General features: G+C 39.5%; 1 protein-coding gene across 1 annotated transcript; it reads left to right on the top strand.

Annotated features, from left to right (window-relative positions):
• Window positions 1-12,342: 12,342 nt before the first annotated feature.
• Window positions 12,343-14,502, top strand: sox14 (SRY-box transcription factor 14). The gene has a single exon (XM_005451176.4). It carries the CDS (start codon window positions 12,927-12,929, stop codon window positions 13,641-13,643), a length of 717 nt encoding a protein of 238 aa, XP_005451233.1. The 5' UTR covers window positions 12,343-12,926; the 3' UTR covers window positions 13,644-14,502.
• The last annotated feature ends 3,158 nt before the right edge of the window (window positions 14,503-17,660 follow it).

Raw genomic sequence — 17,660 nt, 5'->3', positions numbered from 1 at the left:
AAGTTACACTACATCAGGCAGTTATAGCTACATTAAACTTTTTTATTTTAAGTGTATTTTTCAAAATTTAGATATTAAGAATAATATTGAAATAATGTTTTGAAGAAAAGTCAAAAGGGTGAAACTTCAAAAGCTAAAGAGAAGTCATTTCCTGCTTTATGATAACATGGAAAATGAATATTTTCATGTTATTTCTATATAACTTATTATTATTATATCAAAAATCATACAATAACAGTACCAGGTAGGACTAATAGAACTTGCTGAAAATGTTTTTATTTTTCATTGAGCAGGTGAAAAATACATGCAGAATACAAGAGAATTTTTGAAATCTCATAGATGCTTGAACTAGGATATATTTTTAAAAATCTATTTTTGTTCCCTAAATAATTCTCTTAATATAAAAGTTCTGTTTTTTTTTTTTTTTTTGCACCTTTTAGGCAACGATTGGTTTTGATTGCAGGTTGCATTCAAGTTTTTAAAAATTGTGCTTTGTTTAGTATTTAGGGGATCTTATACAAAACGCTTTCAACATCTTAAAACATCTGTGGAATACTTTGAGAAAGAACAGATGATTCTGATTGTTGTTTAGTTGCTACGTTGCACAGGTGAAGGTCTAGTTAAGTGTCTGATGTCAGAGGTATATTACCTCTTATCTGTGTGTTGTACCATTGTTTACTTAAAACGTTTTAAACTGCTGAAGTTTTCTGTACTTGACAATTTACTTTTAGTACTTAAAAAAAAAGAATTCACTGTCTAACTCAAGTGAAAATGGATGGCAGCCGAGAATTCATCATCCTTGGCTTAATTTTAAGGCTATAGAAAGGTGTTTGTAAATGTTCGGGAATTTCATTTAATATTAAAACCGTAACCATTAAAATGTTCAGTACAGTTATAGATCTTTGGTTATTATAAGGAAGGGTCTGCTCAACATTTGCATTTAAAGGTGAATGTAAGTTTAATCCCATACATTCCAAGGCGTTCACATGCAGGGCGTCAAATGCTGCTGGCCTGTCAGGCACGGCTGGATTCGCAGAGATACAGAGATCGTACAAGGTGTTCTTTGTTACTGTTGCCCGCCATGGCAGTACTGGATGCCCAGAGATAACAACCCCATTTTAAAGAGCTACAGTCCACATTAGGAGGTTGAAGGGATGGCAGTGGAGTCGATCACAAGTGTGTCAGCCAGGAGACTAGATTCAGCTTTGCACTTCAGAGCCCATTTTGGTTTTTGTTAGGTTTGGGGTTAAACTTGCACTTTCACATTGTTAACTCTGTGTCTTGAAAAATTAGACTTACTCAGTGGGTTTAAACATGATACCAAGACAACCTTAACTTGAATCCATACTAAAAAGATCAGAAGCATTTTGTTTCTTGAACTTTTTAGGCTTTTAGGCGATTCAGTATCTGTGCATCCCTGCAGATGGCAGAAAGCTAGCACAACATGGGTTTTCTGTATATGCATTGTTATTGCACAGAACAGAACTCATGTTGCATTGAAACAGGGTAGCTGCAGCTCATGAGGTAGAGCAGCCCATCAGAAGGTTAGCAGTTCAGTCCCTGGCTGCTGCTCCAGTCTGCACGAGCAAGATACTGAATCTCAAGTTGCTCTCCAATGCTCCAAGTTTGTCAAATTTTATTCTGAATTGTCAGATTCAAATTGAAAAAACAGCACAATCATTTTTTCTTTTTTCTTTTTGGGCCGGTTAGTGCTCAGCTGGAAGTTGACAAAGATGCAAAGACTGCCTCTTTTCTCCTTTTGTTGGTCATAGAACATTATTCAGGTGTAGTGTGTGGTCAAGGTCAGGCGATGGAGCTGGATCACTAACCCAGCAAAGCAGTTCCACAACCCCAGGAATCAGTTTATGGTGTGGCTGTTGTTTTGTGCTCATTCCCTTGTAAATTTGTTTTTAAAAATGGGAATACATAGAATTAAACGATGATAGTGATTTAAGTTGCTTGCCTTGTATTTGAGAAAAATTTCACGTCCCAATAAGTCACTTACGTGTGCTCTGGTCGCCACGTTACATGCTTCTGATGTGGGCAGATCTTTAAGACCCACTTTAAAGCCTTAACTTAAAGGTGAATGTTTCAAAATCTAGCTATAATTTAATTACTGTTTGTCTGTATACAGCACACTGCAAACAATATACAAATGAAAGGGTCTGGGTCACATCAGTCACTTCCTTTTATCTCACTGATTACTTACAGTTTGTACTTCAAATCATTTTATTGGTTTGACTTGAATTTTTCTACAGGTATTCCTGTGCTGAGTAATTCTGTGATTGGACAATAACTGGTCAAGGAAATGTGTCCTGTAGCGACATCACTTTGTTCCAGAAACGTTGGGATGTTCTTTAAAATGTTAATAAAAAAATAGTTTCACTGAAACTTGTGAAAAGCCACAGTTGAGTCACAAATTTTATTTGGTCGGGGTTTTCTTAGCTACAAGTTGGGACACGGCCATGTTTCCCATTGTGTTGTTTTACCACCTGTTTCAACAACACTCTGTAAGCCCTTAGAAGCGAGACAAATGTGGCAGTTTTGAAAGAAAAGTGTTCTTCCATTCTTGCTTGTTTTAGGATTTCAACAACACTTCACAGCCTTCTTTGTTGTGTATTTTGTTCCATATTCCACCAAATGCCTTTAGTAAGGCACAGCTCTGACCTGCAGATAGGCTACATTGTCAGTCGCGCTTGCAACAGAGCCTGGCAGCTATAATGAAGATTGCAGTTTAATGATTTCTTTACAGATTTACAAGTTTAAACACATTTTTTGAATGATTACAAATCACCATTGCTTGTTTATGTTTCCATTTTACTTAGCAAAACAACTTCTTTGGACACACTGCAGCCTCAGTGTTTTAAAATCATATTTATTAGCTGTACATTAAAGAGCATTCATGGTAAGAAGAAGAAGAATAGCAGTAATAAGAGAATACAGAAAATGAAACCACTAAAAATAGAAAGAATGGCTGGCAGCAAACGATCAAAACAACCGCCTACTTTGGTTTTCTTTAGTCTTTGAAGCTTTATATAAAACTGCAGTGGACATACAGTTCTTATAGTAACAGTCTGTCTGAGCTATCGAATCATTTTGTTCAGTTGTATTCATTCTGTGCTGGAACTCTGTGACTGAGTGGCTCTCCAGTAGCTGCGGTTCGTTGCGCTCAGATGGGACGGAGACCGAGATGGGTGATATCAACCAACTTATCCAAGATTGCTCGATTCAAAGGGGTGCGTTCAATTGAGAATCAAATCAACCTTCTTATTAACACGAGACATCATCTACATCAAAGTCCCTTCCTCAAGTCTGTCACTTGAAAGAGTCTGGTTAGGACCAGGGTGCAATCCGCTGCCCGGGGAGGTCCTTTGTGCATCATGGTAATAGAGAACAAAGAAGGCCAAAACCTTATGCTATTAAAATAGATTCACCAAAACCAATTGTAGTATATTAGCTCGGAAATGACACGGGGGAACTGATGAGGGTTTTTCGTGGCAGATGGAGTTTCCCCATACCATGAAATTTGTATACTTGGCTACTAAGAAAACAATTCTTGCTGGTACGTTGAGCAGCCTTCCTGTTTTCACAGGGAAAGTGACACTGGCAGAGTGAGAGAGTGTGAAGCCTCTTTAATTGCCTTCGGTCACCCACAACGTTGAACCAAAGTGCCACGCAGCTTAGCAAAGGAACCGGGCAGAGGGCCTGATAGATATTTTATCGCCCAAGTTAACGGTTAATGAATTCCCAAAGTGAAATCTGTCACTTCAAAAATAAAGAGGAAGGCAAATTAAAGGGAGATAGAGAGAGACAGGGGAAGAAAGGGACTGGAGAGGGTGACACAGTTTTAGAATGCCCTATCTTTTGGCCATCCCCGTTTTTCAATGGAATAAAGAAAACTCAGCCTCTTTCTTCTCCTCTTTTCTTCCTCCACTTCTTTTTTCTCCCTCCCATCCTCCTATCTCTCAGACCGCTTTTCTCTGAAAAAATTCTCATGAATGATTTATATGTGTCTTGTTATCAGCAACGATTTCTATAGACCCCAACGCATTCACCAAGACATTTGTGGCGTAATTGTTAATTTTAATGCCATAATGGCTTCAGATGGGAGCTCTGATTAGACATTTATTACACAATTAAATGAAACATACTCAAGAATCACAAAAGCCTTCCGTAATTATTTCAGGCCATTAATAAAATGGGCATTAAATTATATTGGACACAAAAGAGAAGTGAAATAGATTTCCATTAGAGCAATAGAGGCAGAGAGGGGTAATAGATCCTGCCTGAATTCACTCTGAAATTAATTGTTGCCCAGCCTATTTCCACACACAGTGGAATAAATGAATGAGAAAAGAGAGGAAGAGAAGAACGAGTTGGTGGCCAAGAGAGCGAGGGGAGGGGTTACATTAAGAGCCTCTGATAAAACCCTTTTGTTTGACGTACTACAATGGACCCTCAATTCGAAAAAGAGAGGAAGAGTCAGACCAATTTCAATCTTAGTCCACCCCTCCAGAGTTCTGACTCGAGGTTATATCCTCTTTTCAAGTTCGGTTTGCTTTTGAATAAACAGCTATCACCTACCTGCAAATGCATATATCTAAATGCGCTGCTTATTAGAAAATAATGCGTGGGGCAGCACCAGCCAAACCGGCCAAAGACAACCGCTAGTTTCAAAAAAAGTGGAATAAATGACAGGAAATCAATCTTTCCTTTGATTAATAAATGACCCGCCTTTGACATCAGGCTGCCTTCCTGCTGCAGTCTGATGTAGGTCAGGAGATAGCTGTGATTCAATCAAAATAGAGACAGAAATGTCAGGAAAGATGTAGCTCAAATAAAATGGGAAGTATAAAAAAAAAGGGAGCGTTTACAATGGACTGCATTTATTTTCCCCATTTCTGAACACTGAGATTATGACAGTTAAAACACATCAAAGCCCGATGTATGGCAAAGACTTTTTGAAGCCGTTTCCAATGGGAGCTCTAAATTGAACCTCCTTTTGAACTACCAGTCTCTTGAGATCTTCTGCAAAAGTGTAAAAGAAATGGAAACTGATATCTCCTAAGACTAGGACAGATCATTCAACAAAAATTAATTAATCATCCACTGATACAGATTTGGAGAATTGTATTACTCTCTCGCTCTGTCACTCTTCCTGGCTTCAAAAGCTTTTGGATTCTTCAGCTGTCGCTTCTACGTTATTGCACATTTGATTTTTTTCATGTTACATTACCTACAGTGCAGCTTACTGGCTGTGCTTTTCTTCCCCCCAATAAAGCCTTTTTGGAATCATAAGTCAGGATGCAAAAGTCTGTAAACAAAGCAGAGAGAAAACGCACCAGCAGAGGCTGATTGATATGTAGAATTTGGTGGTGTTAAAGAGTCACGGCGTGGAATATTAATTTTTAATTTCAGTTTTGAATTCATCACCTGACTTCCAGTAGCCTTACAGCACATCTTGAGGTTCAGGTCCCAGATCGGTCCTGTGGTGGCCCTGTGGTGAAAGATAAAAAAGACAGGCCCTAGGTGAACAGGAATCTATGAATATGGCTATAGGATGTAAAGGATGATCTGGCCTTTACTTAACTCTTTATATGTTGAGCCAGACACTTTTACAGCACAGTCGACCAGCAAAATGTGCTCGCTTGCCTTTGCTTTACCCCTGGCAGTCTACATTATAACCGGCAAATCCAATTAATCAAAACATTATATTTCATAAAGTGCCATATTAAAAAGCATTTTTTCAATAATTAAAAAGGTCTGACAGAGCCTGAATGCCAATGCTGGGCATGCACTCCAACAGACAAATTACATCCACTGATGAGATATGGCTCCTGGCTATAATGAGAGGTAATAAATGTGTCCGAGGTGTTATCGCGAATATTTTACTTAAAAGGTTGTAAAGCAGCTGTTAATTTGAAAACGTCCCCAAATACAAAATGTCGTCGTGTGACTAAAATAAGCTGTGATTTGGGAGCTCTTGTCAGAAATGAGTTCTGTACATCATCATCTTGTTAACCATGTTGGTATTTAGTAATTAATTTTACCTCAAGCTTTGCTTGGCATTAGCAAAGTAAAGCTTTCTCATATCTGATTTTTTTTTCCAATATAGAAGTAATAAGTGAACAACTGAATGTGAAATGATGCAAGCTCACTGGGCCTCAACACGGAATGAAAGCTATGTCAGAGCTATGAAGAACTCCATCTTCATTTTATGGTGAAGGTTTTTCTGGTATCGTAGGATGAAGTTTTTTTTCTTTCTGAAGTTCTGCACCTGTTACCAAAAGATTGGGAAGGACAGATGAGGACTTTGGCGGTGGATATTTTGTAATGGTATTTTATACATGGTCCTAAAGCTGAATATCAGTTTCTTAAGATCCACAATTAAGGTATCTATACTTGGACTTTTGCTTTGTTTTGATTTTTAAAACTCTTTATCCTGGTGATGGAGAAAAGATTATTTGTTGTATTAAAACTTTATTCCAGGTATCTCTTATCAATATAAAGTTGTGGCATTTGGTCATGTTTTTTTGTAGAAATCTAAATTGTAAATAAAAAATCAGGGCTTACTGGGTCAAAAGGAAGAATTCTAGACATGGTACAGTTGTGACGGGTCTGTTTTTCACATGCAGTTTGATATCCGTAGTTTCCTCATGATGAATCCAGTACAAGTCTGTTGTGACATCTGCATCCACCATCTGAAAGAAAGGATCAGCAGACATGATCCCATAAACTCACTCCCAAGTCCTTAGAAGTCGTTTGGTAACCCAGGGAACACAAAAGAAATTCCCTTGGTGATTTGTCTGATATGTGCAGAAGTGAGGATAGATGGTAGAAGATCTAACCTCACAGTCAAAAACATGTCGTAGGAGAACTGTATGTACTGGAGATTATCAAGAATTTAGAAGTTGTGATTGTAAAAGCCTGCTTCTATCACAATTTCTATATACATGTATTTTATTGTTGCTCATTGCCCATTGCAGGAAGGTCAGGTCAATGGTTTACAGGACTCATTTCCGTAAGCAATTCTCTTGTATATTTCTATTCACCTCACATGTTAGTCAGCGGTATTCTTTGCCTCCACTGATTGTTTCTTTTAATCACTCACCTGAAGGTTAGTGTAACTCAGACATTTCTATAAGTTGCAAATTTCATTGACATTCCATAGTCTGGTCACTGTGTTGCTGTTAGTCATTTTCTGTGTGCACTTTAAGTTGAACTCCATCATTGGCAAGAAGACGATCACAGTACCAGGCAAAGTAAGCAGATTTCAAGGAAATGATGATCATGAATATCAGTGGAGATGCTTGGCCATCGGGCAGAGACTGATGATGTCTGGACACTATAGTTGCTGAACAGAACGGAAAGGTGAGGGTGAGGTGAGGGGGCATGTTGAAAGACTAAAGCTCTGACTCTAGGCCCTTGTAGAGTTGTTTAACAAGTGAGAACTCGGATCAGTTCTTTAATTCTTGAATACTGTTGAGTTGGTCAACTGGCTACCATTAACTGATTTATTTGGGTCTTTGTCTGAAGGCTAGGTTCTTATCATCAGTCCACATATAAGCACAGGGTAATTTTCACTCTAGAGTCAGTACTCCTGTCCTTATAACTTTAGTACCTTCAAGCAGGTCGGTAGTGTACAATTTCTATTTTATTTCTATCCTCTATTGTTTTGAAATGACAAGAAAAACATCTGGACCTGGATAGAAATTCTAAAAAACAATATGAGCGTTGTGCGTCAGAGGTTCCGTGATACTACTGAAGACATGCTGAATAACTATGGCATCTTGCAACATGGCAGATTCCCAAACAAAGCTCTTTTGGTTAGTTCTACCCACTGACTCTGGATATGTTTTTTAGTACCCTCAGGAATCATGTGACCATTTCAGGGTTAACCTGGTAGGTTTGGCATATCCAGTAAACATACTTATCAGTTAACCTGATCTGAGTGACGAAGATGTCTAAGGTTGAGCGTCTTTTGGTTTTACCTGAACTCCGCATAGACTTGTATTCTGGATGTGGTCAAGCTCTTAGAAAACCCTGGAACACCACGTTAACAGTCAGCAGTGTCAACGTGTCAGCTTATTGAAAAACTTGAGAATAAATATTTTAAATTATTAAATAAATTGTTTAGCGTCAAAATGATAAGGTTTGCATAACACCAGTTAACCCTGCTCTGAAATGGATGTATTTGTTGTTTAAATTGTATATACATATGCATCACTACTTATTGAATTTTTTTTCTGAATATGCATCTTATGTTATTGTTTGGTAGCAGTTCAGATTCTCATTTATGCTGGTTAAATCTTATCTACTGAGTCACAGTCTCATGTGAAAGGCTGAAATCCCCCTGCAAGGAAGGCCAGCTCTAAATGAGTTTTTTTTCTCTTAATGAAGGTCAGGAGAGAGTCACATCTTTCCTTTTGTGATAATTTATCCCTATCTCCTGTTATCTCTGTTTTGCCCCTTTAATCCTAATTGTATTGTATAATTGTGTGATGTGGACCTCTTGGTCTTTGAAGTATTGGCCCTATCCTTTCATTATTACCTGATGCCTTGAACCTCTGTTAATTTTTTTTCCAGCTCCGTTCTGTATTATCCAGTGTTGGAGAATAAAAGAGAGAGCAGCTTAAGTTCAGTCATTTCGAATTTTATTTAAGTCTGATTTCTCTATCTTCCTGAGAAATAATTTCACCACAAAGATATATATTGAGCTTAGTAATACATGTTGGCAATACATCTCAAATGCGGCTCATTGCTGTTTTGATTGCTTCTCAGTGTTAGTGAATGGGACTTGTAATGGGATAATGTAAAAAGATCTGCATTATTGTATGCAGAATTTGAGTTTTAGAATTGCTTCTATATGAGTGAAAGAAAGCCCTTTTTGTGTGTTTAACATTGCATGAATAATTATCAACAGCCAAAGTCTGAATATACATTTTTTGTGCCATTGCTGGGGACAAACAGCTTGACCATGAACACTCAGTTTTCAGTATATGAGGCTATAAATGAAGCTGATAGAACATTTTCTCTATACATGGTTAAAAAGACATTCTGCTTTAACTATGAAATACTTTTACATTCAGACTGAACATTTCGTAGAGATGTGTGCATATAAGGTTCTGCAAAATTAAAGCGAAAGAACAACTTTCAAAGAGAGCTCACTATTATCTGTGCAAACTACTGAATAAATATTGAAGCAAAACTGTAAATGGCACTGTCTATTTGCTGGTACTGTGTACTGTATGGTTCTACTTTAATATTAGCAGATCGTCACCACCATCTTGAGAGCAATGATTCAATATAATAACATAATAGATGATGCTGTAATACATGCTGTATCCAACATGCACTGGCCGAGTTAGACTTAATCCTGCACTGATGCTAAAGTACAGGACACGCAGACATATTCTGACAACATAAAAATGTTTGTGTGCCTAAGATAATTTATGTTGCCACAATTTATTAGTTCCAAATATGGTTCAGCAGTAGTTCTTCCACACTGTGGAAAAAAATAGGCTTAAAAACATTCTGCTGGGAAGAAGGAAAAAAGTTAGGAAAGTTGTAGACCCATGTGAGTTGTCTCGGTTTCTAATATTTTATTTTTACAGAGAACCATCACTAAATAGGATGGAAATACAATAAAAGGCATTGAAATGTCAACCCTAGCTTTTAAGAGTTTTTGAGGGGAGGACGCAAGTGTGCAGTAAAGAAAACCTCTTACCGCTTCAGCACCATGGACAGTTACGGTAGGGGAGCTTACCTCAATGCTCTCCACGGGAACCCAAGTTGGCTAATAGGCTCTCCGTGTGTCAGGCCGCTCCCCATTCACTTTTTAAGGCGAGATGGATGGACATGTGTCCTGAGATCAGTTTGTGTGTGTGCGCACGCATGTGTGCTGTGTTTGTCTCACGCGCTCCTCTATGTTTGTGTGTGATTTGAATTTATTAGACTAAAAGTTTTAATTTTATTCTATTTCCATAAAAGCCTACATTAAACTTGCCCAATAGGCTGATTTTCAGGGTATAGTACTGATAGTGTGTTTAATTTTGGGAGTCATTTCTAAACCAAATATAGCCCGTTAAAGGCATTTTCCCCCACTTTTTAAAATTCCGTTTATATGTTGTTATCAGATCTTTTGGCATTTCCAAATAACTTAGGTTTGGACATCTTTTTACATTCAGGTGTAAAACCCAAACCCCAAAATTTCTTTATTGCATTTTTTATTATTATCTCAGAGCAAAAATGTACCGCGGCTGCATGTAATAAAACTAAAGATGGGAATAATAATCATCATCTGAGTCCTTGACGAATCAAACCCTATTGCATTTCTCATTATCCCGGTAAATTGTCGAGGGAACTTTCAGGCGTGCATTTATTAGACAATCAGTTTTTGAATAAGAAACATAGCCGACTTCTCCCTCGTGAGTATAGGAGGCTCAGCCCCTAAAATAATTTCCTCTTATCTAATTCATTGATCATAAAATGAAGCCGGTGTGGGCATGCAGCAGCAGCAGCAGCCTACATGTTAAATTGCATGCGCTGTTCTGCGATAGATAGCATAGCACAATTTAAAACTTCAATGCAAGCCGAAATATACAGTGCAAACATGCGGCATACTACCTCGCGGTTGCAGATGAGCATCATATAGCCTGTCGATTGCGAGGATTGTGTAGGAGCTGTTTCTCCCTCTTTCCTCCCTCTTTCCCCCCTTTTTTCCTGCCATCCTGCCATCGCGGATGTACTGGGAGGGGGGAAGGAAAAAAAAGTCGGAGACGTCTTCAACTGATTGTTCTCTGGGTCGGGGTGAGGAGGATCTCTCTCCCAAAACGATCATATTTTAGACGATATTTTCAAGTTTTTTTTGTTTTTTTTGTTTTTTTGTAAAGACAGATGTGATGGAAATCTTCTTGTTCCAAGCTGCCGATTGACGCATGCGTGTGCGAGGAGACAGGGAGCGGAGAGAGAGCGTGAGAAAGAGACAGAGATGGGGATGAAATGTGGGAATATCAGACAGAAAAACGAACAACGCTTTGCTTTATTTTGGTTCTCGAAATAAAATGAGGTTTGGGTCACGACAGTAAATTTATAGCCCGCGGACGTGTGCAAAAATCGGCGTTTTTTTTTAGACGGGTCATTCTGTATTAGAAACACGCTTGTGAGTGTGATGTGATGACATGTTAAAGAACCGAAAACCATCTTTAGAGTATCTGTTTACATTAAGCCACACAAAGAAGAGAGGAAGATGAGATGATAATACGCAGCCCGCAAAATACACATATGTACAGAGAGAGAGAGAGAGAGAGAGATGGAGGCCAAAGACAACCTTAAATAAATCTGCTTAGCAGTGTAACTAACTGGGGTTGTACCTCCACTTACAGCATTTGACGGTGTGTGTAGAGGGGGTAGAAAAAAATCATCTGTCTGCCTTTCGTTTAATAATCACAGCTGAAAGTATCATATATCAAGCACATTAGCCCGAGGGCTATTAGGCAGTGGTCCTGGTTGAAATTTGCATTTTAAAACGATCACTCTGCGCCTCTTTAAAAAAAAAAAAAATCTGTCAAATCGATGTGAACTAATGCAACAATTACAGACGCACAATGATGGCTCCTCTTAACGTTTGTAGTTATTGTTATATGTAATATTTCCTCGGTGATGGTAATTCTGCCGATGCCTAGTTTTAGTTTTACACATTGGCACGCGTGGGCCCAAATCGTGTGCGCGCCCGTGTGTATTATCATATGTGCGTGCTCGTGGGAGTTAGGTGGTTTAAGGGAATGCTAACAAAAAAAATGGACTTGTAAGAGGTTTTTGTGACCCCGTCCACACCCCCCAGCTACCCCACCAGCAGCGGGATAACAGAGGTTAAAACCGGCTGAAGTGTCCTCGAGCAAGAGAGGAAGACCTATCGGTTGCAAATGAACTGTCGTGCTTTTATTATTATAATTACTATTTTTAATGTTATTTATTTTATTTTATGATGTGAAAATGCGAATAAAACCGGGCTCCGCTGTATCAAAGGCCCACATATATGCGTGCATTTTGGGGGGGACTTTACGTCCAAAGTGCTCCCCGGCGTCTGTGCGTAAAGCTGTACAGTAAATTGGTTGCACGGTATAGTCACCTCTCTGGATTGAAGTCAGGTTTTAACTGGAAAAGAGGTTGAAGGTCCATGTTTGTTGCGATTCATTACATTAAATGGAATAGGGGAGGGATCCTGGGTATTACCCCCCTCCACACACACCACACACACATACACCCCTTTCCTTATTTTTTTTCTTCTTCTTCTTCTACTACTACCTCCCGCTCTTTGTTTATGTTGTAATGTACATATTTTTTCGTGAAGGTATTATAATAGCCGCTCTCCGTGCTGATTGGGCGCTCAGGTTGGTGAGTGAACGCCCTGCAGATTATGTCAGATTGCGTGCAGAAACCAAACCAGCCCAGCCTTTGAACTTCACCGCTTTTGGCTCGTATTCACGCTCTTCCGCTCATTTCCAAGCCAGGTGCTTGACGACAAACCTCAGAGAGAGAGAGCGCGCGCGTGTGTGGCAGAAAAAAAAAATAACACCTAATACTTTTACGACTCCAGCAAACTGACTGCGGAACATCGCTTTCACCTTTGTGGATTTTTTTTTACGTGTGTGCGTCTCGCATGTGTTTTTTCCCGTATTGCCTGGCGCAGGTCTGACAGAGTTGTTACTGGACTTAAACGAAGGCGCACCAGTGTTCAAACTCGGGGAAAACGCACCGGGCGCTGGATTTTTCTTTTCTTTTCTTTTGATTTTGTTTTCCAGAATCTGAAGATCCCAGGCGGGGCATGACTGGTATCGGGCATCTAGACAGGTGAATAGTTTGCCTTCTTTCAGATCAGAACTTTTCCTCGTTATTAACATTGGGGATAAAAGTATAGTCTTAAGATGTCAAAGCCTGCTGATCATATCAAGAGACCCATGAACGCGTTCATGGTTTGGTCCCGGGGCCAGAGGAGGAAAATGGCACAGGATAATCCCAAAATGCACAACTCGGAGATCAGCAAAAGACTGGGCGCTGAGTGGAAGCTGCTGTCAGAGTCTGAGAAGAGACCTTACATCGATGAGGCCAAGAGGCTGCGGGCTCAGCACATGAAGGAGCACCCTGACTACAAGTACAGACCCAGGCGCAAACCCAAAAACCTGCTCAAGAAGGACCGTTACGTTTTCCCGCTGCCTTACCTCGGGGACACCGATCACTTGAAGGGACTTCCCGTGTCGGCCGCGGACTCTCTTTTGGGCTCTTCAGAGAAAGCCAGAGCGTTTCTGCCGCCGACGTCCGCCCCGTACTCCTTCCTCGACCCAAGTCAGTTCAGCTCCAGCGCCATCCAGAAGATGACCGAGATGCCCCACACGTTGAGCACCAGCACTTTGCCGTACGCATCCTCACTGGGATACCAAAACGGCGCGTTCGGCACCCTTGGGTGCCCCAGTCAGCACACCCACACCCACCCGTCGCCCACAAACCCAGGCTATGTCGTCCCGTGTAACTGCACAGCCTGGTCAGCATCAAGTTTACAGCCCCCGGTGGCCTACATACTTTTTCCAGGTATGACCAAGACTGGGATAGACCCATATTCATCCGCACATGCCACTGCCATGTAACCCTCAAGACTCATTTGCTCTTTTTAATTCACTTGAATACTGAAATGCATGTAAATATATTATGGACAGCGCGCCCTATTAAAAAGGCATGAACAGTGTTAACTGCCTTGGACTTGTTATGGCACAAAAAAGAGGAAAAAACAAACAAACTTTTGCAGAAATCCACCAAGTTCCTGCCTGAGCAAAGGAGCTGGAGTTTGGTGTAAAGGACGGAGCCCTGTGAACTGTAAGAAATGTAAATGTTATAACGTTTATGGCAACCAGAAAAGGAGGCCTTTAACTTTATTTATTGTGTACATTTCAATGCTGATATGCTGATTTGTGTTGATTATTGCTAGGCTTCACTTTTATTTTGAAAAATTGGCTTGCACAATTAGCGTTCATATTTCCTGTATCAGCCTAAGGAGTCCACATTTTGGCAATTTTATGACGATGTTCTGGACATAGGGTCAAAATCAGGACATGTAGGCTGGATTATATACGGGTTATATTGTTTATATTTATCACAAAAAAGAGGAAAGAAAAAAGAAAACTGGCACATAAAACTATACGGTCTATTTAAGAAGACACAAATGAGGAAAAAAAAAATTCATTTACATCCAGATGTTTCATTTTGCATTTTTACCTGTGGTTCAGTGCTAATATAGTCACACGCGTCATTTTAGTTTGTTTTTTGTTTTTTAAGGATAACTTCTATTTGAATTCAAGGAGTTCTATGTGTATTTTCTATCTAAGATGGTAATTTAAAACCTGTCATGTTATGGAAAGGATAATGTATCTAGAAGGTTGATACCTCCTGCTCTTTGTTCAAGTGCCGAGCAAAGACATTTTCAATAAAGACAATCTGTCTTCAACCAGATCAATTTCCTGTATTTGTAGGTTATTGAGACCACAGAGATAGCGTTATAATGTGCACGTGTTGCGGGGGCGTTTAAACCGCCAAAATAAAAGCTCGATTAAATAGATGTAAAAGGTGTAATGATCACAAACTAATAGTTATTATAAAATTCAAATTAAAATAAATATACAAAATTAAAGTTATAAATTATGAAAATACTTTAATCTTTTTAAAGATAAAAAATACACCCGAGCTAATCAATACTGTTGATAGGCTGCACATTAGAACAATAACAACAAATCAATCCTCTCTTCCCTCATCGATCCCCTCTCCCTTGTGCGGTAGTTAAAGCTGTCAGTTCCACGCCCTTTGATCATTCCACAAAGCTTTATTCCTTAACTGCTTCTTTTTCTTTCTTTCTTTCTTTCTTTCTTTTTTTAAAAATTTTTTTATTATGATGATTGCTCTGCTTCGTGTTGCAGAAGCAGGGTTCAGGCATGTTCGGCGGTGCAGCATGATGAAGGTGTGTTTGTGACACCGGGATGAACCGGTTTTTGATGTTTGACAGTTCAGGAGAGGCCTCCCTGGAGGGATTCCGCCCGTCCGACTCGTCTGACTGCTTAATCACTTCAAGAAGCTACTTAATTATAGGTTTAACTAATGGAGAATACTGATTTTTTCTCTCTCTCTCTCTCTCTTTTTTCACCCAATCTGCGACTTTTTGGTTGGTTGTACAGCAGCCTACCACTCGGCTGTGATGCGGTTTAAAAAAATCTCTGCGTGTGCGATTTCTGCTCCAGCCAAAAACTTCGTTAAAACCTCTATCAGCGCCGAGTCATCCGCACGTGTTTAAACCTGCAGCGACCTGTGAATGAAAAAGGCCCCGGCTCTCATTAAGACAACAGAGAGTGAGCACAGCTTTACAACTCGCCCCAAAAAAACCAAGCAGGAATGAAAGGAAACTTGGACCCAGCGCGGGGTGCGAGGGGGTCTGTTTCTTCTTCTATTCTTCTTAATGGAGACTGATGGATTTGCGTACCGCGCGCGCGCACGTGTGTGAGTGTGTGTAGCTTGCCCATATTAACACTGTAGTATTAATTAAAAAAAATCATTCCACATCCAAATTGTTTACTTATCTGCCAGGAACATATGTGGGGAGAAGTTACCATTCTGCACTATTGCCCAAGGTGCAATTCCATCCTGGGGAGGAAGAGGAGGGAGGGCAGGGGAAAGGAGGAGAGGGGGGCAGATTTTTATGACAGACTTGCTTCTTATCTGGAGCTGTAAATTAGGGTGATACTTCATTGAACCGAATGTGAAGTTTTACATCAAAACCCTAAAGCGTTCTAATTCAACTTTGAAATGAGACAATTATAATTACTTTCAGGAGTAGCTGCGGACTTGGATAAAGGCCCGTCTGTATGCATATGTGTGTATATATATATATATAATTCATTTTAAAAATATATTTAAGACCGTATTGTTTGCAGTCTCTTTTATTTTTAAGTTTTACATCACAGGATTCACTCACTACCTGTAATTATCCAACTTAGTCACGGAAATTGAGTGCGGTTACAACGCCCTGAAATAAATAACGATAAACGGCATGTGAGAGGTATAATGGGAGGGAAATTATGATTTGGAATTATAGGGGGAAAGGGTGTGTGTGTGTGTGTGCGGGTGTGTGTGTGTGTGTGTTTAAATCTCTCTTCCCCCCTTGACGTTTTTATTGGAGCACAACAGAGAGAATTCAATCTGCCTTATCTCTCCAGGACTCCTTTTCAGCGCGAGATCAGAGGAAAAAGGAGAGGATAATTGTTCTTTATTTTATTTAATTTAACGCGACAGCCAGCGCTTTCAGGTCATTTATATGCTTCATTTGGTGATAAAAGTCAATGAGGAGGGGAAACACCGAGTAAAGCAGGCGCTTTGACTTCTTTTCATTATTATTTTATTTCTCTCAGCAACATAAAGTATATAAAAAAAAGAAGTAAAACAGACGAAACAATAATTGGATGAGGAGGGGAGGAGGTGGACATTTTTAATTAAAAGTCATGGGTCATTTACATTATTGTGTTTTAATGTCACCCTGAAATCATCAGCAGGAAATGGAGTTTGATAAGTGGCTTTGAGAATGTGGTTTTGTATTTAGGCGTGCTAATTTTCTAAAACAGGGGTCGAAGATTATGATGATGAAGATGATGATGGTAGTGTCATTGTTGTTGCTTCTCTGATGATGATGATGACGATGATGATGATAGGAGAAGGGGAAAATATGCCAAGACACAGATCGGCTTATCACAGCTGAATTCATTTTTATTTCAACGCGAGATTTCACTTATTATAAAAAATGCATTTTTGTGAGTGAGCGTGTGTGTCTGTATGTGTGTGTAAAAGCTGATCTCATTTCAGCATATTAAATATTGTCTAAAAAAATAAAAAAGGAAGAAGTCATCACTGGCTAAATCCTGGTCTATCTAAAATTGAATCTGGGATACCATTTTGACGGGAGAAAAAGTAAGACCGTACAGTTTTGTTGTTTGAAGACGCGGGGGCTTGAATTTGGGGGTCCCTGAATTCTCATTTGAAAGAAATGAAATGGTGAACGAGCTGATAAAGAAAAAAATGGGAGGGGGGCGGCTGAGCTGAGAGAAAAGGAATCATGGCACGGTTGTTTAATGCGCTGCACCAGTCGGAAAAGTGATTTACACCAAGACTTTATTCCCCCCGACTGATGGAGAGACAGCGCGGGCTTTCTTCTTCTTCTTCTTTTGCATTATTGTTTACATATACACATGTAGGCGCGCACACGTGCACGTGGGCCTGTGCGGTCAGTTTTCTGGAGATGATCGGATACAGATTGCTGGGATACGGACGCTATGCTTCACCCACAGAAGCGAACTGCATCCATCAGGTTCAGTCTGTGCAGCGGACAGTTTGCACGAAAGTTTATTCTGCGCTCAGTTAACCCTTCATTTCCGGACAGCTTTCATTTTTATTTGGTACGTCCTGTAATTTCTGCAACATCCGGAACCCTAAAAAGCCACAACTTCATTTTTGCCTCTCTAATTTTTTTTAATTTCTTAAATTATTTTTTAAATAAATGAAGTTAAAATAAACGAATGAAATAATTTTCCAGCATATTTTACGTTAAAATGATTTGTGCGCAAAAATATTTC

Source organism: Oreochromis niloticus, linkage group LG23, assembly GCF_001858045.2.
Source record: "Oreochromis niloticus isolate F11D_XX linkage group LG23, O_niloticus_UMD_NMBU, whole genome shotgun sequence".
In the NCBI taxonomy this organism is placed as follows: Eukaryota; Metazoa; Chordata; class Actinopteri; order Cichliformes; family Cichlidae; genus Oreochromis; species Oreochromis niloticus.
The sequence above is the reverse complement of the archived record's forward strand: the minus strand, read 5'-3'. Positions and strand labels throughout refer to the sequence as shown.